This window comes from Sphaerodactylus townsendi, linkage group LG06, assembly GCF_021028975.2.
Source record: "Sphaerodactylus townsendi isolate TG3544 linkage group LG06, MPM_Stown_v2.3, whole genome shotgun sequence".
Lineage (NCBI taxonomy): Eukaryota > Metazoa > Chordata > Lepidosauria > Squamata > Sphaerodactylidae > Sphaerodactylus > Sphaerodactylus townsendi.
The window spans coordinates 127,100,010-127,127,198 of record NC_059430.1 but is presented as its reverse complement, the minus strand read 5'-3'; the positions used below and the strand labels follow the sequence as shown (position 1 = coordinate 127,127,198).

Here is a 27,189-nt window from a genome sequence, read left to right as displayed (position 1 = left end):
GTTCATTAAAAAATAAAACTTCCCACAAGTAGAAAACTAGCACTGAGGTCAAGAACAGAAGACTCTCCCTGATTTATTTGTTTTTTTAAAAATAACATGCAAGGTGTGTTTTACATAGAAGGATGTTTAAGGATGGCTTCCTTCCAACCAGATTCTAATTTATTGTTTTGATAACCTCGAAGCAACACCAACGTTTCCATCCTAACACATGAGGTAGTTCCAAGCCCAATCAATTGCTGAAAAAAAAATGTCTTCCTATAACTGGCTTGTGTTGTTTTCTGCTATGCCTGGATATTTCTAATCTTAAATAACTCTGCAGAGGAGCAGAAGTATTTCTGAGTCTGCCCAACCATTTAGAGCACTGCAAGGAAGAAATAAGACACCTGGCCGAGAGAAAGCCCCCAAACGTACTGTGACTCATACCACATCTTGTTGGGCCAAGCAAATAAATCATGCTCACCCCTTTCTGTCGAAATAGTACCAGAACAGGGGCGCGTAGTCAAATATCTTGAACTATTAGCTGAACCCCAACAGAGATGGATTATTGCAAGGGCCAGATGCAATACTTTTCCATCGGCCATTACAAAGGGTCGCTACCTATCTATCCCTCTCCAGGATCGGGTCTGTCCACGCTGTAAAAACCAAGTGGAGACTCTTGCTCACATTATACTTGACTGTCCGAGATATGTGGGTATTAGGAATTTCTCTCCTGGGTGGGTCTTAGACAAATCTGAAAGAGACTCTTGACAACTCTGTTGTGAAGCTTTTGTTAAATAACACAGAGGCTCTTGGAAAAAGTAGCAAAATTTCTTTTACAAGTGACAGAATTTTCTAAGTAATGTCCAATGCTAGATACAGTCTCTATGTCTGTGTTTTGAATGCATTTTTGATTTGTACTTCAGAAATGTCTGTAATGCTCTGGAGCCTCTTTTAATATGCCTAATAAAGGTTGTTGTATTGTATTACATACTGTGACTCCAGTGGTGGGATTCAGCCGGTTCGCACCGCTTCGGCAGAACCGGTTGTTAAAATGGAGCTTGTTAAACAAACCGGTTGTTAAATTATTTGAATCCCAGCACCGGAACCGGTTGTTAAATTATTTGAATCTCACCACTGTGTGACTCCCTTTCTCTCTGCACGCAGACAGCTACGGGACGCGGTACAAGAGGAACAGCCACAGCATCTACTTCGGATTTGACCTGAGAAAGATCCGGGAGACGCTTCAGGATCCCGACCTGCTGCACCGCGCCGAGCTGAGGATGCTGCGTGCTTCCGGATCAGGACAAGTGATCCCGCAGCAGCGGGTTGAGCTATATGAGGTGCGAAGGGGGAGGGCAGGGAAAGTGGATAGTGTGGGGCTTAATTCCTAAATCCCTTCTGGGACTCAAGCACTCTTGGGGGTGTCCCTCTCTGATCTGAAAGCTTTGAAATGTCATATTAGGTGAGCCAGTCCTGGTGGCAATAATTAATTGGTAAGAGGGGGGAAAGTACTCTGTGTATGCTCTGAGATACCATCTTTTTTGAAAAAAATCCAGAGCTCATTTCTTGCATGATGTACGGTTCCCACATCCCCTGCCCGCATCATGCCGGCAGGGGATGATGGGAACTGTAGTCCATAACATCTGGAGGGTCACGAGCTCAACACCTTGTAGGGCATAGGTGTTGAGCTTCTGACCCTCCAGATGTTATGGACTACAGTTCCCAGCATGATGCTGGCAGGGGATGATGGGAACTGTAGTCCATAACATCTGGAGGGTCACGAGCTCAACACCTTGTAGGGCATAGGTGTTGAGCTTCTGACCCTCCAGATGTTATGGACTACAGTTCCCAGCATGATGCTGGCAGGGGATGGTGGGAACTGTAGTCCATAACATCTGGAGGGTCACGAGCTCAACACCTTGTAGGGCATAGGTGTTGAGCTTCTGACCCTCCAGATGTTATGGACTACAGTTCCCAGCATGATGCGGGCAGGGGATGATGGGAACTGTAGTCCACAACATCTGGAGGGCTGTAAGTTTGACACCTGTGATGTAGGGCTTTTATCAAATGATATTGGCTCAAATTTGGCTCCCAGAGACAGTTCGCCCAGCTTTCATTCTACCCTAAGGAAAGGGGCGAGGAGGTTAAAAATTAGTTTCCTGGTTTTTTTGACCCAAAAGATTCCCAATTGAGATTTTTTTTAAAAATCCCAGTAGGTCCTCAGTCTCTGCTGCGCCCAGATAATCTATGCAAATCGTCATCCTTTCCAAGAATGTTTGCGTGCGTTATAGGGCTGGACTTAAAACGTTTTTGCAGAACTTGGGAAACAAAAGGTCATAGTACCATGAGGAACGGGGCAGGTGATGTAAGCAACCGAAGGTCGGCTGTGGACCTGGAATTCTGCAAGCTTTCAGCTCTGAGAACTTAACATTAAATGCAGAGTTTTTCAGGGACGAAATAATGCAGTAGATTCTCTCTGGAATCACAAGAGAAGAACCGTTCCAGGCATATATGTTAGGTTGGGAACACGGGCCAGCCCCTTGCCCTAATTTCTTTCCTTCTCTTTTTAGGAACACTACCTGTCTAGCAACGGCAGCGACTCCTTCTGGGAATACCTGGATGGGCGCACAGTCAGGGTGACGGCTGAGAAGGAATGGCTTTCTTTCGACGTTACCTCTGTCCTGCGGATGTGGCTCGGGAGTACCAGTGAGTTCAAGAAGCATGAAATGTGTGTGTGAGTGTGTGTGTGTGTGTGTGTGAGAGAGAGAGGGGGGGGGGCGAAGGAGAAGAGTTTGAATTTATATTCCATCTTTCTCTCCTGTAAGGAGACTCAAGGTGGCTTACAAACTTTTTCCAGGCATATGGCCTTGTAAGCCAAGGTGGCTTACAAACTCCTTGCCTTCCTCTCCCCCCACAAACAGACGTTTTGTGGGTTAGATGGGGCTGAGAGAGTTCTGAGAGAACTGGGACTAGCCCCAGGTCACCCAGCGGGCTTCATGTGTAGGAGCGGGAGGGAATCCAGTTTACCAAATAAGAGTCCACTGCTCATGCAGATGAGTGGGGAATCAGCCCCGGTTCTCCAGATTGCTACACCGCACTGGCTCTATAGTACACACTGCTCCTAGCCACTATGCTACACTGCGTGAGGGATACCCCCTAGCACAAGTCTTCTAGGAACAGAGATTACGGTACTTCTGAGACTTGTGAAACCTAAATTCTCCATACAGAATGGGCTTGCTGGAGTAATTCCAGAGCAGGCCTATTTGTTTGTTTGTTTGTTTATTCAATTTCTACCCTGTCCTTTCCCAACACACTGAACTTCAGGTGGCTTCCAACAATTTTCTCAACAATAAATGGAAATAAACTGATTAAATACTGGACAGCCTAGTCCCAGAAGGAGCATTCATGAACCACAGCTGGAGAGCTATAGCGGTTAGCTTGTTGGACTCAAAACCCGCAAGACATGGGGCAACCATTCTCTCTTTCTTGCCCTCCCTTAGCTGCACCTACTTCACAGGGTCGTGGCGCAGGCATTACTGGCATGAGGTGGAACAGGCACGCCACTCTGAGCTTCCTGGTGGAAAGGCAGGATTCAAAAATGGATAGATAGGTGCCCCACTTCATCAGATGTGTGAAATGCATTTTCGTTGGTCAGAAACATGTTTGCAAGAGCACAGGCAGAAAACTGAGGGGGGAGGATGGCGGTAGGGGGGCGCCTGTGATAGTTTTCTGCCACCTAAGGGCAACGCCACGTGTTTGAGGAAGTGGGACGTGACTCATGAAAGCCCGTGCCACGGTGAATCCAGCTCCATGATAAGAGGACTTGAACATCTCAACCCCAGCCCCTGACCTCTTTAGTAAAAAGGACCAGGAAGTAAGCAACAGGAGAATCCTTTCCTGAGACCATAATGAGCAATCGTCTGGCAGAATAAACAAGGCTGACCTCATTCTAACTCTGGCTAAGGCCGTGTCACGTTTCATCTTGGTGCTGAGACAGCCTGCCAAACCCAGCCGGGAGCAGGCAGAATTAGAATTTTTCTCCCTGCAGATCTAGCTTTCTGATTGTGGGGAGTTTTTGTGTGTGAGAGAGTGTGTGTGAGTGTGTATATATGATTCTGGAAAAAAAGAGATCTTCCTTGCTGCTGATGGAAGTGACCGTCTTCCATTTTGCCACCTCATTCAGCTCCATGCATCACTCCCAATAGTGCCACGTGTGGCAGGTTTCCTCCAAAGAAATGCCGCAACCCTTATCGCTTCGGGCCCAGAAATGTAGGGCAACCCCTCCCTGGTTTTGCTTTTCCCCGAGGTGACGGATAAAGGCGGAAAACACAACGCCGCGATCTGCTGAGTCGGCAGGCCGCGCCCTGGGCGCGCTGCCACTTTGGGTTGTGGAAGAGGTGAATCAAACGGAGTCCCGTTCGGATACGTCGGGCGCATGCCACGCCTTTCTTTTTTGCAGAGTTTACTGGGATTGGGATGGGGGCGATGGAGGTAAAAGAGAAAAAGGCAAGGATCAAATGAATGAGCGTGCAATTTCCAAGGCACAAGAAGGATCTAGAGACAGCCTGGCACTTTAATGCCAAAGGGTAGGGCAGGTTGTGACAATTAATAGAACAGTCAGGGAAGGAAAAAGTTGAGCAACTAGAGCTTCAGGGCAAAGGAAGACTTTCCTATGAAGAGAATTCACACTCGCAACCTACCCCCTGTGTTGACTACAGTTTCCGCCCTCCTTTGTGGTTTATATGACTGACACGCTGACGGATGGGGCCAAACAGTGGTCCTTTTCCCTTAAGGCACAGGTGTCAAACTCACGGCCCTCCAGATGTTATGGACTACAGTTCCCATCATCCCCTGCCAGCATGCTGGCAGGGGATGATGGGAACTGCAGTCCATTGGGGGGGGGGGGGGTGGGGGGGGGGGGGGGTGGGGGGGGGGGGGGGTGGGGGGGGGGGGGGGTGGGGGGGGGGGGGGGTGGGGGGGGGGGGGGGTGGGGGGGGGGGGGGGTGGGGGGGGGGGGGGGTGGGGGGGGGGGGGGGTGGGGGGGGGGGGGGGTGGGGGGGGGGGGGGGTGGGGGGGGGGGGGGGTGGGGGGGGGGGGGGGTGGGGGGGGGGGGGGGTGGGGGGGGGGGGGGGTGGGGGGGGGGGGGGGTGGGGGGGGGGGGGGGTGGGGGGGGGGGGGGGTGGGGGGGGGGGGGGGTGGGGGGGGGGGGGGGTGGGGGGGGGGGGGGGTGGGGGGGGGGGGGGGTGGGGGGGGGGGGGGGTGGGGGGGGGGGGGGGTGGGGGGGGGGGGGGGTGGGGGGGGGGGGGGGTGGGGGGGGGGGGGGGTGGGGGGGGGGGGGGGTGGGGGGGGGGGGGGGTGGGGGGGGGGGGGGGTGGGGGGGGGGGGGGGTGGGGGGGGGGGGGGGTGGGGGGGGGGGGGGGTGGGGGGGGGGGGGGGTGGGGGGGGGGGGGGGTGGGGGGGGGGGGGGGTGGGGGGGGGGGGGGGTGGGGGGGGGGGGGGGTGGGGGGGGGGGGGGGTGGGGGGGGGGGGGGGTGGGGGGGGGGGGGGGTGGGGGGGGGGGGGGGTGGGGGGGGGGGGGGGTGGGGGGGGGGGGGGGTGGGGGGGGGGGGGGGTGGGGGGGGGGGGGGGTGGGGGGGGGGGGGGGTGGGGGGGGGGGGGGGTGGGGGGGGGGGGGGGTGGGGGGGGGGGGGGGTGGGGGGGGGGGGGGGTGGGGGGGGGGGGGGGTGGGGGGGGGGGGGGGTGGGGGGGGGGGGGGGTGGGGGGGGGGGGGGGTGGGGGGGGGGGGGGGTGGGGGGGGGGGGGGGTGGGGGGGGGGGGGGGTGGGGGGGGGGGGGGGTGGGGGGGGGGGGGGGTGGGGGGGGGGGGGGGTGGGGGGGGGGGGGGGTGGGGGGGGGGGGGGGTGGGGGGGGGGGGGGGTGGGGGGGGGGGGGGGTGGGGGGGGGGGGGGGTGGGGGGGGGGGGGGGTGGGGGGGGGGGGGGGTGGGGGGGGGGGGGGGTGGGGGGGGGGGGGGGTGGGGGGGGGGGGGGGTGGGGGGGGGGGGGGGTGGGGGGGGGGGGGGGTGGGGGGGGGGGGGGGTGGGGGGGGGGGGGGGTGGGGGGGGGGGGGGGTGGGGGGGGGGGGGGGTGGGGGGGGGGGGGGGTGGGGGGGGGGGGGGGTGGGGGGGGGGGGGGGTGGGGGGGGGGGGGGGTGGGGGGGGGGGGGGGTGGGGGGGGGGGGGGGTGGGGGGGGGGGGGGGTGGGGGGGGGGGGGGGTGGGGGGGGGGGGGGGTGGGGGGGGGGGGGGGTGGGGGGGGGGGGGGGTGGGGGGGGGGGGGGGTGGGGGGGGGGGGGGGTGGGGGGGGGGGGGGGTGGGGGGGGGGGGGGGTGGGGGGGGGGGGGGGTGGGGGGGGGGGGGGGTGGGGGGGGGGGGGGGTGGGGGGGGGGGGGGGTGGGGGGGGGGGGGGGTGGGGGGGGGGGGGGGTGGGGGGGGGGGGGGGTGGGGGGGGGGGGGGGTGGGGGGGGGGGGGGGTGGGGGGGGGGGGGGGTGGGGGGGGGGGGGGGTGGGGGGGGGGGGGGGTGGGGGGGGGGGGGGGTGGGGGGGGGGGGGGGTGGGGGGGGGGGGGGGTGGGGGGGGGGGGGGGTGGGGGGGGGGGGGGGTGGGGGGGGGGGGGGGTGGGGGGGGGGGGGGGTGGGGGGGGGGGGGGGTGGGGGGGGGGGGGGGTGGGGGGGGGGGGGGGTGGGGGGGGGGGGGGGTGGGGGGGGGGGGGGGTGGGGGGGGGGGGGGGTGGGGGGGGGGGGGGGTGGGGGGGGGGGGGGGTGGGGGGGGGGGGGGGTGGGGGGGGGGGGGGGTGGGGGGGGGGGGGGGTGGGGGGGGGGGGGGGTGGGGGGGGGGGGGGGTGGGGGGGGGGGGGGGTGGGGGGGGGGGGGGGTGGGGGGGGGGGGGGGTGGGGGGGGGGGGGGGTGGGGGGGGGGGGGGGTGGGGGGGGGGGGGGGTGGGGGGGGGGGGGGGTGGGGGGGGGGGGGGGTGGGGGGGGGGGGGGGTGGGGGGGGGGGGGGGTGGGGGGGGGGGGGGGTGGGGGGGGGGGGGGGTGGGGGGGGGGGGGGGTGGGGGGGGGGGGGGGTGGGGGGGGGGGGGGGTGGGGGGGGGGGGGGGTGGGGGGGGGGGGGGGTGGGGGGGGGGGGGGGTGGGGGGGGGGGGGGGTGGGGGGGGGGGGGGGTGGGGGGGGGGGGGGGTGGGGGGGGGGGGGGGTGGGGGGGGGGGGGGGTGGGGGGGGGGGGGGGTGGGGGGGGGGGGGGGTGGGGGGGGGGGGGGGTGGGGGGGGGGGGGGGTGGGGGGGGGGGGGGGTGGGGGGGGGGGGGGGTGGGGGGGGGGGGGGGTGGGGGGGGGGGGGGGTGGGGGGGGGGGGGGGTGGGGGGGGGGGGGGGTGGGGGGGGGGGGGGGTGGGGGGGGGGGGGGGTGGGGGGGGGGGGGGGTGGGGGGGGGGGGGGGTGGGGGGGGGGGGGGGTGGGGGGGGGGGGGGGTGGGGGGGGGGGGGGGTGGGGGGGGGGGGGGGTGGGGGGGGGGGGGGGTGGGGGGGGGGGGGGGTGGGGGGGGGGGGGGGTGGGGGGGGGGGGGGGTGGGGGGGGGGGGGGGTGGGGGGGGGGGGGGGTGGGGGGGGGGGGGGGTGGGGGGGGGGGGGGGTGGGGGGGGGGGGGGGTGGGGGGGGGGGGGGGTGGGGGGGGGGGGGGGTGGGGGGGGGGGGGGGTGGGGGGGGGGGGGGGTGGGGGGGGGGGGGGGTGGGGGGGGGGGGGGGTGGGGGGGGGGGGGGGTGGGGGGGGGGGGGGGTGGGGGGGGGGGGGGGTGGGGGGGGGGGGGGGTGGGGGGGGGGGGGGGTGGGGGGGGGGGGGGGTGGGGGGGGGGGGGGGTGAGGGGGGATTATGCATGGGGTAGAAAATGTTGACAGAGAGAAATTTTTCTCTCTTTCTCACAATACTAGAACCAGGGGGCATCCATTGAAAATGCTGGGGGGAAGAATTAGGACTAATAAAAGGAAACACTTCTTCACGCAACGTGTGATTGGTGTTTGGAATATGCTGCCACAGGAGGTGGTGATGGCCACTAACCTGGATAGCTTTAAAAAGGGCTTGGACAGATTTATGGAGGAGAAGTCGATCTCTGGCTACCAATCTTGATCCTCTTTGATCTGAGATTGCAAATGCCTTAACAGACCAGGTGCTCGGGAGAAACAGCCGCAGAAGGCCATTGCTTTCACATCCTGCACGTGAGCTCCCAAAGGCACCTGGTGGGCCACTGCGAGTAGCAGAGAGCAGGACTAGATGGACTCTGGTCTGATCCATCTGGCTTGTTCTTATGTTCTTAAGCACTCCCCCAGTGGTTTCTGATCAAGGGGTGAAATGATTCTTACTGCTCAGCAAGTGACTACAAACAGTCAGATCACCTACTGGGTTGTGCTTGACAAAGTCGCCTTTGGCTCTGTGAAGAAGGGGGTTATTGATCACTTGAGGAAGTCTTTCGTCCTCGCCAAACTACAAACCCCAGAGTCCTTTGGGAGGGGAAAACCACCTCTGTTAAAGTGATACATAAATCTGCAATGTAGATGGCCCCCCCCCCCCCCCCCCCGCAGAACACAGCTAAATGCATTATTAGACCCATTAGTTTCATTAGCTTCAGGGCACAGCAAATGCATCTAAATCTGTATCACAATATTGGAAGGGGAAGAAGAAGGAAAGTTTGGATTTATACCCCCTCCACTTTCTGTCCTGTAAGGAATCTCAAAGTGGATTACAAACTCCTTTTCCTTCCTCTCCCCACAACAGACCACTTGTGAGGCAGGTGGGGCTGAGAGAGTTCAGGGAGAACTGTGACTAGCCCAAGGTCACCCAGCAGGCTTCATGTGTAAGAGCGGGGCGATAAATCCAGTTCATCTGCTAAGAGCCCAGGTGGAGGAGTGGGGAATCAAACCCAGATTAGAATGAGCCTGCTTTTAACCACACTGGAATCCCTTCACCAACGCTGCAATGCATCCCACCAACAGCAAACATCGACTGGCGATAGGGTGAGGGTTTCAGGTTCTAATCCCCCCCAATGCTTGTTGCTTTACAGGCACAAAAGCCAAGCGGGGAGACCAACTGAGCCTGAGCCTCACGCAGAAGGTCCCCTACCTGCTGGTGATGGCCATGCCCCCCGAGCGGGCTGGTCAACTGCAAAGCCACCGGCGTAAGCGAGCCACGACTGGCATCCAGTACTGCAGCGAGTAAGTACCAAGGCACAGGGGCGTATGTGCCTGGGGACACGGGGGAACCCACATCCCCAGGCGCAACTAATCTGGTCGTGTGGGAGGTGCAAAGTCGGCCCCTCCCACGTAACCAGATGCCTTCCCCTCGTCTGACTTGGGCCTCCCTCAGCCCCGCCCACATCATTGCAATGTGGGTGGGGCCGAAGGAGGCACAAGTCAGACCGGGAGGCATGCCTGGGCTGACTTGGGCCTCCCTCGGCCCCACCCATGTCACAATGGTGGGGGCGGGGCTATACTAAGTGTAGGGGCGGGGCTCCGTGTCCCACAGCGGGGGGGCACCCGGAGGAGGCTTTGTCCCGGGGCACAATTTCCCTCCCATATGCCTCTGCCAAGGCAGGACAGAGGGGGTCTGGGTCACTGTCAAGTAAAGAACTGATGATTGAGGGACTGGAGCACCTTCCTTATGAGGAGAGGCTGCAGCGTCTGGGTCTCTTTAGTTTGGCGAGGAGACGTCTGAGTGGGGATATGATTGAAGTCTATACAATTATGCATGGGGTTGAAAATGTTGACAGAGAGACATTTTTCTCTCTTTCTCACAACACTAGAACCAGGGGGCATTAATTGAAAATGCTGGGGGGAAGAATTAGGACTAATAAAAGGAAACACTTCTTCACGCAACGTGTGATTGGTGTTTGGAATATGCTGCCACAGGAGGTGGTGATGGCCACTAACCTGGATAGCTTTAAAAAGGGCTTGGACAGATTTATGGAGGAGAAGTCGATCTATGGCTACCAATCTTGATCCTCCTTGATCTCAGATTGCAAATGCCTTAGCAGACCAGGTGCTCAGGAGCAGCAGCAGCAGCAGCAGGCCATTGCTTTCACATCCTGCACGTGATCTCCCAAAGGCACCTGGTGGGCCACTGCGAGTAGCAGAGTGCTGGACTAGATGGACTTTGGTCTGATCCAGCAGGCTAGTTCTTATGTTCTTATGCTGTTAGAGAGAGGGTAGTCTCTTTGGAGCATGGTCTTGGCAAGTTATGAGTACAGGGAGGCTACCTCTCCCCCAGAACTTCCCCCAGGAATTGGGGAATGGTTGCCAGGAGGTGAAAAAAAAACAGGATGATTCACTCCTCTGGGGTTTTCCTTTCCAAGTTTGGCCGAGAAGAACTGCTGTGTGCAGCCTCTGTACATCGACTTCCGCAAGGATTTGAACTGGAAGTGGATCCACAAGCCCAGTGGCTACTACGCCAACTTCTGCATGGGGCCGTGCCCCTACCTCTGGAGTTCAGACACGCAGTACAGCAAGGTGGGTATAAACCAGTGGTGGAATCCAAAAATTTTAGTAACTGGTTCCCATGGCGGTGGGATTCAAACAGTGGCGTAGCGCCAATGGGGCTGGGCGGGGCACGATGGGGGCGTGATTGGGCATTCTGGGGGCGGGGCATTAATAATTTCTCTGTTACTGTAAAAAACTCTTACTGTTAAAAAAAGTTCCTAATTTCCAGCTGGTATCTTTCTGTCCATAATTTAAACTCATTATAGCAAGTCCTATCGTCTACTGCCAACAGAAACAACGACTTCTCCTCTAACTGACTGCCTGTCAAATACTTAATACTTTCAAATACTTAATTTTGTTTCTGGAAATCAAAAGAAGGAGACTTTCCTTAAACAAGGAACTTTACCATATTTCTAAAACATGTTTTTAAAACAGCCCAACAGGGAGAATGATCCCGTTTTCTACCTTCGCTAACCAGCCACATAGGAAACAACAGGACTTTATGATTTTTTGGACCTAATGGAATGTCTAACGGAAAAGCAGACCCAATTAGTAACCCCCTCTCGGCCACACAAATAATTAGTAACCCACTCTCGGGAACTGGTGAGAACCTGCTGGATCCCACCTCTGGTATAAACACACGCCCCTCCATCTCGCCTGCCCCTCGTTCCGTTGTCTTCATTTTTGGTAACTACTATAGAGTATATAGCCAGTTACGCCCCTGCCATTGGGCTTTAGGATTTATCTGCATCTCGCAAAGCACTGGAAGGAGTCCTGTGGCCCCATAAAGATGAACGGAATGCAAGGGACCATAAGCTGTCAAGAGTCAGAGCTTGCATTATCCCTCCAGCGGAAGATCCCGCAAAGTGAGCTCTGCCTCAGGAAAGCTTATGCAGAAGGAGAAACATTGGTGCTATCAGGCTTCCATTCAACTTGGCTGTGATGGACGAACATAGTGGCCCTTCTGGCATTATTCTCGGCATCCAGAGGTGGGATCCAGCAGGTTCTCACCAGTTCCCGAGAGTGGGTTGCTAATTATTTGTGTGTGCCGAGAGGGGGTCACTAATGGGGTCCGCTTTTCCATCTCCACGCCCTCGCCTCCCCGAGAGGCCTACTGCCTTTGAACGTGAAGGTTCCATATAGCAATTGCGACTAATAATGTAACTCCCTGAACTGGGTTAATCCCTTCCAGGTACTGCAATTCATTGATTCTCAGCCTTTTGTACCTTTTATCTCACCAGTCTCTATCAAAGAACCATTACTGTGTTCAGATTTGTGAGTTGGAGCATTTTCTATAATGTGATGATGATTTAGAAATGACCTGGTGCAAAAAATTATTGGGGGGTTGTGGTGGGGTGGCTGCCCATGGGGTTTTGCCAACTCAGGTTTTGCCCAGGGCTCAGGTTTGCCTAGGTACTCCTCTGCCCCCTTTGCTGAGGGGGGGCTGGTGAGGGAACCTGTTACTAAAATTTTTGGATCCCACCACACTCTGCATCTCACTAAGTGGTATCATCCCATTCTGCAGCCTGTTGATGCCCAACCTGTGAATACAACCAGCACAAACTTGGGCAGGTCTGTACAGTGAAGACCACTGCCCAAGCAATACAGGCAATTTCCCCACGGCCAAAATATCCTGGGATAAGGAAGTGAATTCCGCGTGGCTTCCGGACCTAACTCGGGCCCGCCCCGTGAGATTTCCCTTATCGTGCGCCTTTAAAAAAATGATTAAATTGGTGGTTCTTTTTTAAAAAACTGCACCGCTCCCATGCAAACACCGAGGGAGACGGGCCGGATTATTTTTCCCGCCTTGCTGGCTGCAGCCAATCAGAATGGCGGGAAAATGTGATAGTTCGCGCATGCGCGGCATCGTCGGCGAGGAAAATGAAAGTAAACCGGGGGCCGTGCATAATCATCTGGAGTTCTTCCTCCCGGCCTGAACACTCCGATGGGCTGCTGTGTCGAGGGGGGAACCGAGATGGAAACATCCCAGTATGTTTGATCCTGGTTTTCCCCTGGGATGTTTTGGCCGTGGGGAAAACGCCACAGTCAGCTTAAGAAGTGGAAGAGTTTGAATTTATACTCCACCTTTCTCTCCTGTAAGGAGACTCAAAGGGACTTACAAACGCCTTCCCCTTCCTCTCCCCACAACAGACACTTTGTGAGGTAGTGGGGCTGAGAGAGTTCTGAGAGAACTGTGACTGGCCCAAAGGCACCCAGCAGGCTTCACGTGGAGGAGTGGGGAAACAAATCCAGTTCACCAGATAAGAGTCTGCCGCTCATGTGGAGGAGTGGGAAATTGAACCTGGTCCTCTGTGTTAAGAGTCCATCTCTCTTAACGATACCATGCTTGCTGTCTGCCCCCACAATCTGAGATTAGGCACATGGCAACCGGCAAGCAGGGTCTTCTCAGTTGTAGCCTCCAAATTCTGGAACTCTCTCCCCAGGGAGATTGATCTGTCTCCTGTTGATGTCTTCCACCAGCGGGTGAAGACTTGTCTGTTTTGGCATTCCCTCCGGCCCCTTCCGCATACGCAAAATAATGCATTTTCAAACCACTTTCACAACTGTTTGCAAGTGGATTTTGCCATTCCGCACAGCTTCAAAGAGCACTGAAAGCAGTTTGAAAGTGCATTATTCTGCATGTGCGGAATGAGCCTCTGTTTGGCATTCCTTCCTGCTTTAATTTAATTGTTGCATGTCTTTTAGCTCTGTTTTCATTGGTTGTGGTGGGTTTTCCGGGCTGTGTGGCCGTGGTTTGGTAGATCTTGTTCCTAACGTTTCACCTGCATCTGTGACTGGCATCTTCAGAGGTGTTATCACAGAGAGAAGTCTGTTACACACTGTGTCCAGTTTAAAAACAGCATGTAACAGACTTCTCTCTGTGATACACCTCTGAAGATGCCAGCCACAGATGCAGGCGAAACATGAGGAACAAGATCCACCAGACCACGGCCACACAGCCCGGAAGACCCACCACAACCAGTTGAATCCGGCCGCGAAAGCCTTTGACAAAACTCTGCTTTCATTGTTTTAATGATGGGTTTATTTCAGTGGGGGAGCAGTTGGTTTTAAATGGTTTTAAAATGCCATGTGATTGTGTAGAGTTTAAATTCGTGGGCTGCGTGGGCAGCTCTTCGGGGGCACGAATGCGGGATATTCATTTTGTAAATACAGGCATCTCTGGTGCTGCCCAAAGGCTGCATGTCGGAGAGACCAATTCCAAAACGTCTCACCTTTCAACAGACTGTTTCCTTCCTCCCACTCCTCTTTAGGTTCTCTCTCTCTACACCCAGCACAATCCATCCGCCTCTGCCTCACCTTGCTGTGTCCCGGATCAACTGGAGCCGTTAGGGATCGTGTACTATGTCGGCCGCGGCGCCAAACTGGAGCAGCTCTCAAACATGGTTGTCAAATCCTGCCGATGCAGCTGAGAACAAGGACTCATGGACCCAGCAAATCCCCTCTGGGCTGGCTGGAATCTTTTCCGAAACTAGGCAGAGGGGGGGCCAGGACTGAAGGCATTTCAGGGCGCCCATCTGCAACTCCTGATTTTTTTTAAAAAAATCCCAAACCTCATGCCTTAAAAAAGAAAAAAAAAGCTTTTTTTTTAAACAAAGAAAATGCCCTTCTGGGAATTTTATTATTATAATATTATTATTATTTTGATTTTTTAAATTTTTTGGGGGGTTATGACCGGGGAAGATGCATTGCACATATTGATTTCTTTTTAATTATTTCGCTTCAGATTTTGAAAGAGTTATTTAAAGAGTTTATCTTCCTTCTCCCCCTCCCCCAAGAATGATAGTTATTTTCTATTTTTCAAAAAAATAAAAAATAAATAAAGGAAAGGGAAAAACCCCTTAACTGCTTTTCTGCCACCAATCCAAAGAATAAGCTGGCGCTGGAATTTTTAACATGGCCCCATGGTGAGATCAGCAGTGATGAGACACCAAATCCCATTAATGCATCTCTGGTGCAAAATGGCAGGAAAATCTGATTTTTATGGCCAAAAAACCTCAAAGGAACAGAGGTCTGGGCGGGTGTCAACGTATTGGATGGGTGTTTTGCGCAACAAGGTTAAGATTTCAGGTGGTCAAAACTGCTGCCCTCTTAGATGGTACGAAACTTTGGCTGGGGCCGAGCATACGACCCCAAAGCACACGGCGTTCCCCTGTCTGCACACGCATAAGAACTGGGGACTCCACCTCACTTGGCTTGATTAACCCCACCTCCTCAGTGACTACCTGCACCGCAGATACTGCGGTCTGACTCTGCACACTGTGCGAAGACACCCACGGCCTCTTGCAGCCTGCACAGCAGCCGGGACGGCCATGTGAAAGAGGCGGAAGATTAGTCCCACCGTTGGTTTCGGCTTGCTAGCCATTTCGCCTCGTCTTCTGGACTGCAGACTCTGCCTACCATTAGCCTTCCAGAAAACTCTGGGAAGAAAAAAGGATGTTAACAGAAGAGGGTAGGAGATGGTTGGGGGTGGAAGGGTTGCATTCATCCAATGCTGGTCAATGCAGGGATAAGGAACTGCGTCGAGGCCGGGTCAGGGGTATACAACATCATGGCCATTTTGGTGTGTAACATTAAAGAAATTTTTTTCCTGCCCCCAATTGCAAAACCCTGTAAGTACTGTTTGTTTCTTCTTGGAACTGAGGACAACGGTCAGTGGCGTATCTGCCTAGGGACAAGGGGTACCCCTTGTCCCCGGGCGCCACTCTTCTGGTCACGTGACCAGGAAGTCCTGCTGTTTCGTCGTTTTCGCATGCCTCGACCCCATCCGTGCCTCGACTTCCTGCTGCCTCCAAGCGCCCTCAACCCCACTCTGGACTCCCCCTCTCTTCCTTCCCCCCCTGCCGGCTGGGCTCCCAGCCAGCAACCTGCAGTCTCGGCCTCAGAGACCTTCTTTTATGAGCACTGAGACCGGGGGTGGAGCTTGGGGAGCAGGAAGTCTCACCCCTTCCTAGTCCCCAAGCCCCGCCCCCTGGCCTCAGTGCTTATAAAAGAAGGTCTCTGAGGCCAGGACTTCCAGTCCCAGCTATGTCCGGAGGAGAGATTCCAGAAGAGGCTAAACTACCGGCTAAGAACCCAACCAGCAGGGGAATCCTAGGTAGGAAGTTAGGCACCCTCGACCTTACCCATATCCATGAGTGACATAGGCGGGGTAAAGAACGATGGAGAGAATGGAGACCTGGGGGCATCAGAAGTGGAAGACTTCAGGATGGTGGGGGGCAGAGCCTGGACGGTCAAATTTGTCTCCAGGCGCCATTTGCCCTAGGTACGCTTCTGACAAGGGTTGTCCTTTGCTCTTGAACGCACTAGATTCCTTCTGATAACAGAGGTCCCTTCCGCACATGCAGAACAATGCACTTTCAATCCGCTTTCAGTGCACTTTGCAGCTGGATTTCACCGTGCGAAATAGCAAAATCCGCTTGCAAACGATTGTGGAAGTGGGTTGAAAGTGCGTTATTCTACATGCGTGGAAGGGGCCTCAGAATTACCAAGAGAGGTGGTGGAAATGGTGGGGAAACGTTTCTGCCTCTTATGCAATCCTGGGGCTTTAAAGAATTCTTAAAATTAGAATTTTAAAGCATTTAAGCTCCCCCGCCCCCCGCCCCCAATTGCAAAAACCTGGAAGAACTGACTGTTTCTTCCCGGAGCTGACAACAAGAGTTCACCTTTGCTCTCCTCCTTGCTGGATTCCGCCTGATAATTCCGAACTACAAAGAGGGCCAGGCAGTGGTTGGCGGAGGTGGAGAAATGTTTCTGCCTCTTTTGTAATCCTGGCGCTTGGCTGGGGTGCTGCTTGATGAAGCCGCTTGGCAGTGAGCTTAGGAAATGTCAGCTTAACTCTGCACGGCTGTTTAAACGGAGGGAATTCACCGCCCCAAGATCGGAATGGCCACTGGCCAAATCGCTAACGTGGAATGGAACCCTGGGTCCAAAGGCAGCATACCCCCACCGTCCCCCAAAGCAGACCCTGCAGACAGAAATCATGGAGAAGTTTGACCGTCCTGCCATGCTCGTGGGCTTCCTGAATGCCCCAGGGTGCCTGCTTTTGGAAGCAGGTGCGAGATATGCCCTCCTCCCACCCCGCATGAAGCCCAGCTGGTTCGCAGCAGTGGCGTAGGAGGTTAAGAGCTCGTGTATCTAATCTGGAGGAACCAGGTTTGATTCCCAGCTCTGCCGCCTGAGCTGTGGAGGAGGCTTATCTGGGGAATTCAGATTGGCCTGTGCACTCCCACACACACGCCAGCTGGGTGACCTTGGGCTAGTCACAGCTTCTCGGAGCTCTCTCAGCCCCACCTACCTCACAGGGTGTTTGTTGTGAGGGAGGAAGGGCAAGGAGATTGTAAGCCCCGTTGAGTCTCCTGCAGGAGAGAAAGGGCAGATATAAATCCAAACTCTTCTTCTTCTTCTTCTATCCTGGCCGATGGTATCCCAGTCAACAGTGCCGCTTCCCCTTACACCAGAGAGTAAATGTTTATGACTGTCACATTCTTGGCAGAAGACTACGAATTCTGGGGATGGGGGGAGAATGCAGGGGCTTCGGGGAGACTTTGCGAGGAGCTTCCTGTTTGTTACCATGACGATGGAAGCGGGATTCTAGGGAGGCCAGGCGGGATCCAGATTGCAGCTGGTGGGGTTGGGATCATGGCTTATCATGGGATGCCTCCTCCAGGGCAAGGCTGGGGCCATGAGAATGGTTGCCGGAGAGATTGAAAAGTTAAAACTTCAGTTTGTGGATTGCCAGGGGCTTACCATAGTGTTGGTGAACCTTTTCGAGACCGAGTGCCCAAAGTGAAACCCCAAACCCACTTATTTATCGCAAGGTGCCAACACGGCAATTTAACTGGAATACTGAGGTTTTAGTTTAGGGAAAACGGTTGGCTCCGAGGCACGCGTTACTCGGGAGTAAGCTTGGTGGTAGATGGTGGCTTTGCTTTGAAGCAACCATGCAATGCTTCGAAGGGTGAATCGCGACCCTAGAAGGGTTTACTCAGCAGCAAGCTCCCCCCCACATGACAAACTGTGTGCATGTGCCCACAGAGAGGGCTCTGAGTGCCACCTCTGGCACCCGTGCCATAGGTTCCCCACCACTACCATAGAGTTTCCACTAAATGCTAGAGCAGAGTAATGTCACCACTGGGTTTGCCTGGAAATGGCACCATCCCATCAACGTGATACTATATTTTTCTTCATTCCCCCCTCTCCCAGCCTGCTAAGTGGAAGCAGGGTTAGGGGTTGCCAGCGGGAAGTCTCCTACTATGTGTCTGACTCCAGTTGCCAACTCCAGGTTGGATAATTCCTGGAGATTTAGGGATGGGAGAGACCTCATCGGGGTATAGTGCCATAGCGCCCACCCTTAAAGCAACTATTTTCTCCAACAGAACTGATTTCTGTAGTCCAGAGATCAGCTTTAATTCTGAAGGCACCCCTACGCTGGGCAATCTTCGGTATGTCAGCTGCTGGTGCGACTCACCCGAGAAGAACTGTAGGAAATGGTGGGCGATTCCGCACACGAGTAAAATAGGTTCGACCCAGTTCCCTGAGAAAGATACTAACCTAGGTCGAAGCCATTGTGGTTCCCCACTGCAACCAGCTTGATCCCAGCTCAGAGGGCGGAATCATCCTGTGCCTCTTCGCCGCTCCGTTCCGATTGGCTACTGTTCTACGGCCATGTTCTGTCTATCCCCACACACGTTATAAAAAAAACTGTCACAGGAATGGAGGGATGAAGGTGGCGTTTTTTGATTGGCCAGCTGTACGCTTGCCCGAAACACTCAGCTGTGATTGGCTGAATGGGGGACTCCTGGCACCAGAGATTCCGCACTTTACTGGAATCGAGCTGAGTTCGAGCGTGGTTCCCTGAAAAAGTAGTAGTTCCCAACTGGAGTCGGAAATTTGACCGTTACACGGGGCAAAGCTGGTACAAAACCACGTCGATCCCAGCGGTTGTGCAGAGCACTTAGGTCGAACGCAGCTCGAACTTAGGTCGATAACGCAAGTGCGGAATCGACCGGTGACTGAGAATCTGCTCAGCCTTGTATTAGTCTGGCAACGCTTTAGAAGTGGGGTGGAGATTTCGACCGTTCACACACACAAGTACCTCCTTTGGTTTGGCATTTATAGAACACATTGGCAGGACTTGCGGCCGAGTGTGGAAAGCATCGACGTCATTTGACAAGCGATGGCCTTTTATCGTGCCAATCCACCTCCACAATAATCCAGACTTGAGCGTTAATATAACCTGTGTATTGAGAGTTGCAAATAATACCCCTGGCATTGCCAGATCTGAGAATCCCCGAGCAAACCAGCAGCTATACTCCCTGACAAGTTCTCTCTCTGCAAGGCTTCCCGAAACCGTTTCCCGGACACAGAGCTCGCCAAGGCCAAGACATGTACCGTGTTTCTCCGAAAATAAGACAGTGTCTTATATTAATTTTTGCTCCCAAAGATGCGCTATGTCTTATTTTCAGGGGATGTCTTATTTTTCTGCTCCAAGCTGCATGCTCTGGTGTTCTGTTCGACGGGCATGCTTCCAAACAAAAACTTTGCTACATCTTACTTTTGGAGGATGTTTTATATTTAGCACTTCAGCAAAACCTCTACTACGTCTTATTCTCAGGGGATGTCTTATTTTTGGAGAAACAGGGTAGCAACTAAGGTGCAAGGAAGTAGCAACAAGCAACCGTGATACTTTACACGCAGAGCAAAGTTTAGGTGTATTGTCGAAGGCTTTCGTGGCCAGATTCAACTGGTTGTTGTGGGTTTTCCGGGCTGTGTGGCCGTGGTCTGGTAGATCTTGTTCCTAAAGTTTTGCCTGCACCTGCGGCTGGCATCTTCAGAGGTGTATCACAGGGAGAAGTCTGTTACACATTGTTTTTAAACTGGACATAGTGTGTAACAGACTTCTCTCTGTGATAATACCTCTGAAGATGCCAGCCACAGATGCAGGCGAAACGTTAGGAACAAGATCTACCAGACCTTTGGCCACACAGCCCGGAAAACCCACCACGACGAGTTTAGAAGTCACCATCTCCTGTCCTCCCCTGGATTAGGGTTTGGGTTAAGTTTGGATCAATGGGTCCTGACACCCATTCATGCATGCAGATCTGCCCTTTGGTCAAACAGTCAGAGGTGGACACCATACACAGGTGAAAGTCAGACATCAAAAAGAGGATATAATTCCTGAGCAGAGCTAGCTTTATTAGGAGATGGGCTGTGACCCACAGGGAAATTTTCAGTAAGATTTCATGCGCGTATTTATTTTTTTTACTTTAAGAGACTCTTTTACGTTAACTTTTTTTGGCAGAGGAAGCTCCGGGGAACTGAGAGACATCTAGTGTGTTTGAGTTTCAGTAAAAATGGCGTAGGAGGTTAGGAGCTCGTGTATCTAATCTGGAGGAACCGGGTTTGATTCCCAGCTCTGCCGCCTGAGCTGTGGAGGAGGCCTATCTGGGGAATTCAGATTAGCCTGGGCACACCCACACACGCCAGCTGGGTGACCTTGGGCTAGTCACAGCTTCTCGGAGCTCTCTCAGCCCTACCCACCTCACAGGGTGTTTGTTGTGAGCGGGGAAGGGCAAGGAGATTGTCAGCCCCTTTGAGTCTCCTGCAGGAGAGAAAGGGGGGATATAAATCCAAACTCTTCTACTCTTCTTCCCTGTGACAGAGATGCTTCCAAAGAGCCCCAGGTTTCCTCGGTCTGAAAACCGTTGCAATTACATGACAAACTGTCGAGGGATGAGCGAGACAGACCAGAAAATATGTGCAGACCGATGGAAAGATGTTAGACAAATGCATACAGGCGCTCCATCAGCAACTGCCGGTTTGGATAGGCGCTGAGCAGCGGAGAGAGTCCAGCCTGCCTCCGGATCTGTCCTCAGCCCCCAAACCAGGGCTGCCGGGCGCTGTTTGCTTTTGGAAAGGCGATTTTCAAGCTCACTACAGCCCCCGCACAGGATACTCTGCAGACAGCGCGAAGAGAGGTCGTTGGCTTTGAACGGCTGCCAAAATGCCGGGATAACAGAGGCATCTTGCTCCCGTCCTGGTCTCTCGAGGCAACCTGGCAGTAGCTGAACAAAATGGGTTTGGGTTGGACCTGGCTAGAACCAAGACAGGCAGGGCTGCATAGGAATGGACTAAGGAGCAGCAAGGTCTGGGTTCAAATCCCCGTGCTGGCACCAAGTTGGCCGAGTGACGTCAAGGTTGGTCAGTCGCTCCTGCTCTCTCAACCCAACCTAGAAGAAGAAGAAGAAGAAGAAGAAGAAGAAGAAGAAGAAGAAGAAGAGGAGGAGGAGGAGGAGGAGGAGGAGGAGGAGGAGGAGGAGGAGGTTGGATTTATATCCCCCCTTTCTCTCCTACAGGAGACTCAAAGGGGCTTACAATCTCCTTGCCCTTCCCCCCTCACAACAAACACCCTGTGGGGCTGAGAGAGCTCCGAGAAGCTGTGGCTAGCCCAAGGTCACCCAGCTGGCGTGTGTGGGAGTGAACAGGCTAATCTGAATTCCCCAGATAAGCCTCCACAGCTCAGGCGGCAGAGCTGGGAATCAAACCCGGTTCCTCCAGATTAGATACACGAGCTCTTAACCTCCTACGCCACTGCTGCTCCTACCTCACAGGGTTGTTGGGAGGTTAATATAGAAGCATATGCTGCACTGAACTAAGGACCAGGGAAGGGAAGGAAGCAGAGGATGATTCTAGCCCCTGGGCCCTGATTCTGAAGTTTAAAAAAGGACCTGAAGGAAGGAAGCAGGAAAAAAATGCACTCTGAACCTGCTCAGAGACAATGTCCTCTCTGCTATGACTTCACATGACTTCCAATTAAATAATGAGGAAGAGAAGCAGGACTCCGGAGTGGGGGGGGGGTCTCTTCCTTTCCTGTGTGTGTGTGTGTGTGTGTGTTGATTACATCCATTGATGTTCACTGAGGCTGGCTGGAAAGACCCAGGCTGAGCGGATCCTGCCAACGCGCCTGGTTGTAAACACACACAGGGAGTTTCCTTCCGTTGCCAGGGCCGGATTTCGGCTCAGGCCTCTGAACTGTAAACAGAAGCTTGGCTGGGAAGGCCTGGCGAATTCAGGAGCAATTTTTGTTTTTTTTGGTGCCTGTTTTCCCTTTGAGGAGCACAAATGTGTGGTAGCTAGGTAGAGCAGGCAGCAGGACTGACAATACAGCATGGCTGAAGTTAGAGCACTGAGATGGGGGAAACAGGGAGACAGGGGCTCCTTTTACCCCGGAGGAAAAATGGAGACCGAAGCTGCGCTCCATGACACTTTCTGTTCGCTTCGGGCAGTTAAGCAGTCTGTGACAAATCCTTCTCTAGTCAAGCCCGCTTAAAATGGAAGCTCTTTGGGTCTGTATGTTACCAACGACCCCCCTGGCCACTGTCAGGAGATGAGGGGGTAGGGTTGTCACATCTAGAAGAGAAGAAGAAGAAGACTTTGGATTTATATCCCCCCTTTCTCTCCTGTAAGGAGACTCAAAGGGGCTGACAAACTCCTTGCCCTTCTCCCCTCACAACAAACACCCTGTGAGGCGGGTGGGGCTGAGAGAGCTCCGAGAAGCTGTGACTAGCCCAAGGGTCACCCAGCTGGCGTGTGTGGGAGTGCACAGGCTAATCTGAATTCCCCAGATAAGCCTCCTCCACAGCTCAGGCGGCAGAGCGGGGAATCAAACCCGGTTCCTCCAGATTAGATACACGAGCTCTTAACCTCCTACGCCTGTGGTGGCGAACCTTTGGCACTCCAGATGTTATGGACTACAATTCCCATCAGCCCCTTCCAACATGGCCAATTGGCCATGCTGGAAGGGGTTCATGGGAATTATAGTCCATAACATCTGGAGTGCCAAAGGTTCGCCACCACTGAAAAACTCTTGGAGATTTGGGGCTGGAGCTTGGAGAGACCAGGGACCGGGGGTGGGGGGGGAGCTACAATGCCATAGAGACCACCCTCCAAAGCAGGGGTCCGCAACCTGTGGCTCCTCCCCAGATGTTCATGGACTACAAATAGGATTTGTAGTCCACGAACATCTCGAGAGCCGCAGGTTGCAGACCTCTGCTCCAAAGATTCCATTTCCTCCAAAGAAACTGATCTCCATAGTGGGGAGATGAGCTGAAATTCCGGGGGATCCCCAAGACCCACCTAGGAGCTGGCTTTCCTACCCTTGGTCAAACCACCTGTCTTCCACCTGGTCTGGGATCACCTGCTATTCTGAGTTCTCTCTGGGGCCTCAGACAGAGAAGGGTCTCACCCAGTGGTGGGATCCAAACATTTTAGTAACAGGTTCCCATGGGGGTGGGATTCAAACAGTGGCGTAGCGCCAATGGGGTGGGCGGGGCACAACGGGGGCGTGTCCGGGCATTCCAGGGGCGGGGCATTAATAATTTCCCTGTTACTGTAAAAAACTCTTACTGTTAAAAAAATGTTCCCAATTTCCAGCTGGTATCTTTCTGTCCATAATTTAAACTCATTCTAGCAAGTCCTATCGTCTACTGCCAACAGAAACAACTACTTCTCCTCTAATTGACTGCCTGTCAAATACTTAATACTTTCAAATACTTAATTTTGTTTCTAGAAATCAAAAGAAGGAGACTTTCCTTAAACAAGGAACTTTACCATGTTTCTAAAACATGTTTTTGAAGCAGCCCAACAGGGAGAATTATCCCGTTTTCTACCTTCGCTGACCAGCCACATAGGAAACAACAGGACACTGTGATTTTTGGACCTAATGGAATTTCTAACGGTAAAGCAGACCCAATTAGTAACCCCCTCTCGGCACACACAAAGAATTAGTAACCCACTCTCGGGAACTGGTGAGAACCTGCTGGATCCCACCTCTGGTCTCACCCGAAACCGGCTCCCAGACATTTTTCATTGGAGATGCCAGGGATCAAACCTGCAGCCTTCTGCGTAAGAAGCCAAAACTCTACCACTGAGTCATATCCAGAGGTGGGATCCAACCAGTTCTCACCACTTCTCTAGAAGTGGTTACTAATTTTTTTCTGAGTGCCAAGAAGGGGTTACTAAAGCAACCTCCCTGCCCAATAGGGACTGGAGGTGCGTGTGTGCGGCGGCGCCACTGTTTGAATCCCACCCCCACCTGAACCTGTTATTAAAATTTTTGGATCCCACCACTGGCTATATCCCCGTCCAAATGCTGCCTCTGCTATGGAGCCGGTTCACGGTCAGGGTGGTTGTGAGAAGAAAAGCAAGAGAACAGTAACATGGATTGGCTCGACTTGCCATTTTGGCCACGGGCAAGGAGCAAACCAGCGTTGTACGTTGGGGGAAAGCAGGTTTTCACAGCCTTGTCTTGGCTTTGAACCACCGGCCTGGGGTGAAAAGGCCTTGGGATGAATCGTTTTTAAAAATAACATGTCAAGGTTTTTTTTTAAAGACAAAAATTAATTGTCCTTTTTTTGGCTACCTGTTGAGATTGCTGGCCCGGCAGACAGCGATCCGAGAAGTGGGAAAGATTCCCAGTAGCCCCGAGCAGCGGGGAAACCGGAAAGCAGAAGCCGCGTCCCAGAGCTCACCTACTAGTGTGAAAACCACTTGCAACAGCTTGGGGATAAATCACAAAGCAACAAAAACATAAAATAAAATCTCCCTAGGAAAACAAACCGTTTCGAGGGGAGTTATCTCTGGGTTCCAGAGGCCTGTTGCTCTTCTGTCTTCCTCTGGAGCCAAGACGCACACCCCTGATCCGGCTGCCGGGAGTGGGAGAAGGGAATTCATATCCCGAGCGCATGAATCATATTGCTCTGTTTGCATTCCGATCTGCAGATGGGAAGCATTTCTCCTCTGGAACAATTTGCAGGGGTCAGAATAACTGGCGGCCGCAATCTGAACCGGCCCCTCGCTGCTGCCGTTAACGGTGCTGAAACGCTTCGCTGGCGAGCTGCAGGGGAGATAAAATGCTGTTTGCTGTTGCTACTGAGAATGCCAGATTTTAAAGGAGTGCCAATACAGCCCATTCAATTAGTTTAAAAAAAACACCAGAGAGGCCACTAAGGCACGGGGAAGTCTCACCTCGATATAATACGATCACACTATATTAAAAACAGCTATTTAAAAAAATGAAATCAGGGTTGGGTGCTGTGTGGTTTCCGGGCTGTATGGCCATGTTCTAGCAGCATTCTCTCCTGACGTTTCGCCTGCATCTGTGGCTGGCATCTTCAGAGGATCTGAAGATGCCAGCCACTGATCCTCTGGAGATGCCAGCCACAGATCCAGGCGAAAAGTCAGGAGAGAATGCTGCTAGATGGGGGGGGGGGGGGGTGGGGGGGGGGGGGGGTGGGGGGGGGGGGGGGTGGGGGGGGGGGGGGGTGGGGGGGGGGGGGGGTGGGGGGGGGGGGGGGTGGGGGGGGGGGGGGGTGGGGGGGGGGGGGGGTGGGGGGGGGGGGGGGTGGGGGGGGGGGGGGGTGGGGGGGGGGGGGGGTGGGGGGGGGGGGGGGTGGGGGGGGGGGGGGGTGGGGGGGGGGGGGGGTGGGGGGGGGGGGGGGTGGGGGGGGGGGGGGGTGGGGGGGGGGGGGGGTGGGGGGGGGGGGGGGTGGGGGGGGGGGGGGGTGGGGGGGGGGGGGGGTGGGGGGGGGGGGGGGTGGGGGGGGGGGGGGGTGGGGGGGGGGGGGGGTGGGGGGGGGGGGGGGTGGGGGGGGGGGGGGGTGGGGGGGGGGGGGGGTGGGGGGGGGGGGGGGTGGGGGGGGGGGGGGGTGGGGGGGGGGGGGGGTGGGGGGGGGGGGGGGTGGGGGGGGGGGGGGGTGGGGGGGGGGGGGGGTGGGGGGGGGGGGGGGTGGGGGGGGGGGGGGGTGGGGGGGGGGGGGGGTGGGGGGGGGGGGGGGTGGGGGGGGGGGGGGGTGGGGGGGGGGGGGGGTGGGGGGGGGGGGGGGTGGGGGGGGGGGGGGGTGGGGGGGGGGGGGGGTGGGGGGGGGGGGGGGTGGGGGGGGGGGGGGGTGGGGGGGGGGGGGGGTGGGGGGGGGGGGGGGTGGGGGGGGGGGGGGGTGGGGGGGGGGGGGGGTGGGGGGGGGGGGGGGTGGGGGGGGGGGGGGGTGGGGGGGGGGGGGGGTGGGGGGGGGGGGGGGTGGGGGGGGGGGGGGGTGGGGGGGGGGGGGGGTGGGGGGGGGGGGGGGTGGGGGGGGGGGGGGGTGGGGGGGGGGGGGGGTGGGGGGGGGGGGGGGTGGGGGGGGGGGGGGGTGGGGGGGGGGGGGGGTGGGGGGGGGGGGGGGTGGGGGGGGGGGGGGGTGGGGGGGGGGGGGGGTGGGGGGGGGGGGGGGTGGGGGGGGGGGGGGGTGGGGGGGGGGGGGGGTGGGGGGGGGGGGGGGTGGGGGGGGGGGGGGGTGGGGGGGGGGGGGGGTGGGGGGGGGGGGGGGTGGGGGGGGGGGGGGGTGGGGGGGGGGGGGGGTGGGGGGGGGGGGGGGTGGGGGGGGGGGGGGGTGGGGGGGGGGGGGGGTGGGGGGGGGGGGGGGTGGGGGGGGGGGGGGGTGGGGGGGGGGGGGGGTGGGGGGGGGGGGGGGTGGGGGGGGGGGGGGGTGGGGGGGGGGGGGGGTGGGGGGGGGGGGGGGTGGGGGGGGGGGGGGGTGGGGGGGGGGGGGGGTGGGGGGGGGGGGGGGTGGGGGGGGGGGGGGGTGGGGGGGGGGGGGGGTGGGGGGGGGGGGGGGTGGGGGGGGGGGGGGGTGGGGGGGGGGGGGGGTGGGGGGGGGGGGGGGTGGGGGGGGGGGGGGGTGGGGGGGGGGGGGGGTGGGGGGGGGGGGGGGTGGGGGGGGGGGGGGGTGGGGGGGGGGGGGGGTGGGGGGGGGGGGGGGTGGGGGGGGGGGGGGGTGGGGGGGGGGGGGGGTGGGGGGGGGGGGGGGTGGGGGGGGGGGGGGGTGGGGGGGGGGGGGGGTGGGGGGGGGGGGGGGTGGGGGGGGGGGGGGGTGGGGGGGGGGGGGGGTGGGGGGGGGGGGGGGTGGGGGGGGGGGGGGGTGGGGGGGGGGGGGGGTGGGGGGGGGGGGGGGTGGGGGGGGGGGGGGGTGGGGGGGGGGGGGGGTGGGGGGGGGGGGGGGTGGGGGGGGGGGGGGGTGGGGGGGGGGGGGGGTGGGGGGGGGGGGGGGTGGGGGGGGGGGGGGGTGGGGGGGGGGGGGGGTGGGGGGGGGGGGGGGTGGGGGGGGGGGGGGGTGGGGGGGGGGGGGGGTGGGGGGGGGGGGGGGTGGGGGGGGGGGGGGGTGGGGGGGGGGGGGGGTGGGGGGGGGGGGGGGTGGGGGGGGGGGGGGGTGGGGGGGGGGGGGGGTGGGGGGGGGGGGGGGTGGGGGGGGGGGGGGGTGGGGGGGGGGGGGGGTGGGGGGGGGGGGGGGTGGGGGGGGGGGGGGGTGGGGGGGGGGGGGGGTGGGGGGGGGGGGGGGTGGGGGGGGGGGGGGGTGGGGGGGGGGGGGGGTGGGGGGGGGGGGGGGTGGGGGGGGGGGGGGGTGGGGGGGGGGGGGGGTGGGGGGGGGGGGGGGTGGGGGGGGGGGGGGGTGGGGGGGGGGGGGGGTGGGGGGGGGGGGGGGTGGGGGGGGGGGGGGGTGGGGGGGGGGGGGGGTGGGGGGGGGGGGGGGTGGGGGGGGGGGGGGGTGGGGGGGGGGGGGGGTGGGGGGGGGGGGGGGTGGGGGGGGGGGGGGGTGGGGGGGGGGGGGGGTGGGGGGGGGGGGGGGTGGGGGGGGGGGGGGGTGGGGGGGGGGGGGGGTGGGGG

The 27,189-nt window shown here is 58.4% G+C and overlaps 1 protein-coding gene across 1 annotated transcript in view; it reads left to right on the top strand.

Moving 5' to 3' along the window:
* TGFB1 (transforming growth factor beta 1) overlaps positions 1-15,099 on the top strand; it is a 29,997-nt gene extending 14,898 nt beyond the window's left edge. Inside the window, 7 exon segments of the mRNA XM_048499172.1 lie at positions 1,144-1,319; positions 2,550-2,731; positions 8,511-8,531; positions 9,014-9,027; positions 9,062-9,212; positions 10,349-10,502; positions 13,745-15,099. Of these exon segments, the coding sequence (XP_048355129.1) occupies positions 1,144-1,319; positions 2,550-2,731; positions 8,511-8,531; positions 9,014-9,027; positions 9,062-9,212; positions 10,349-10,502; positions 13,745-13,903 (857 nt within the window). The 3' untranslated portion in view covers positions 13,904-15,099.
* Positions 15,100-27,189: the final 12,090 nt, after the last annotated feature.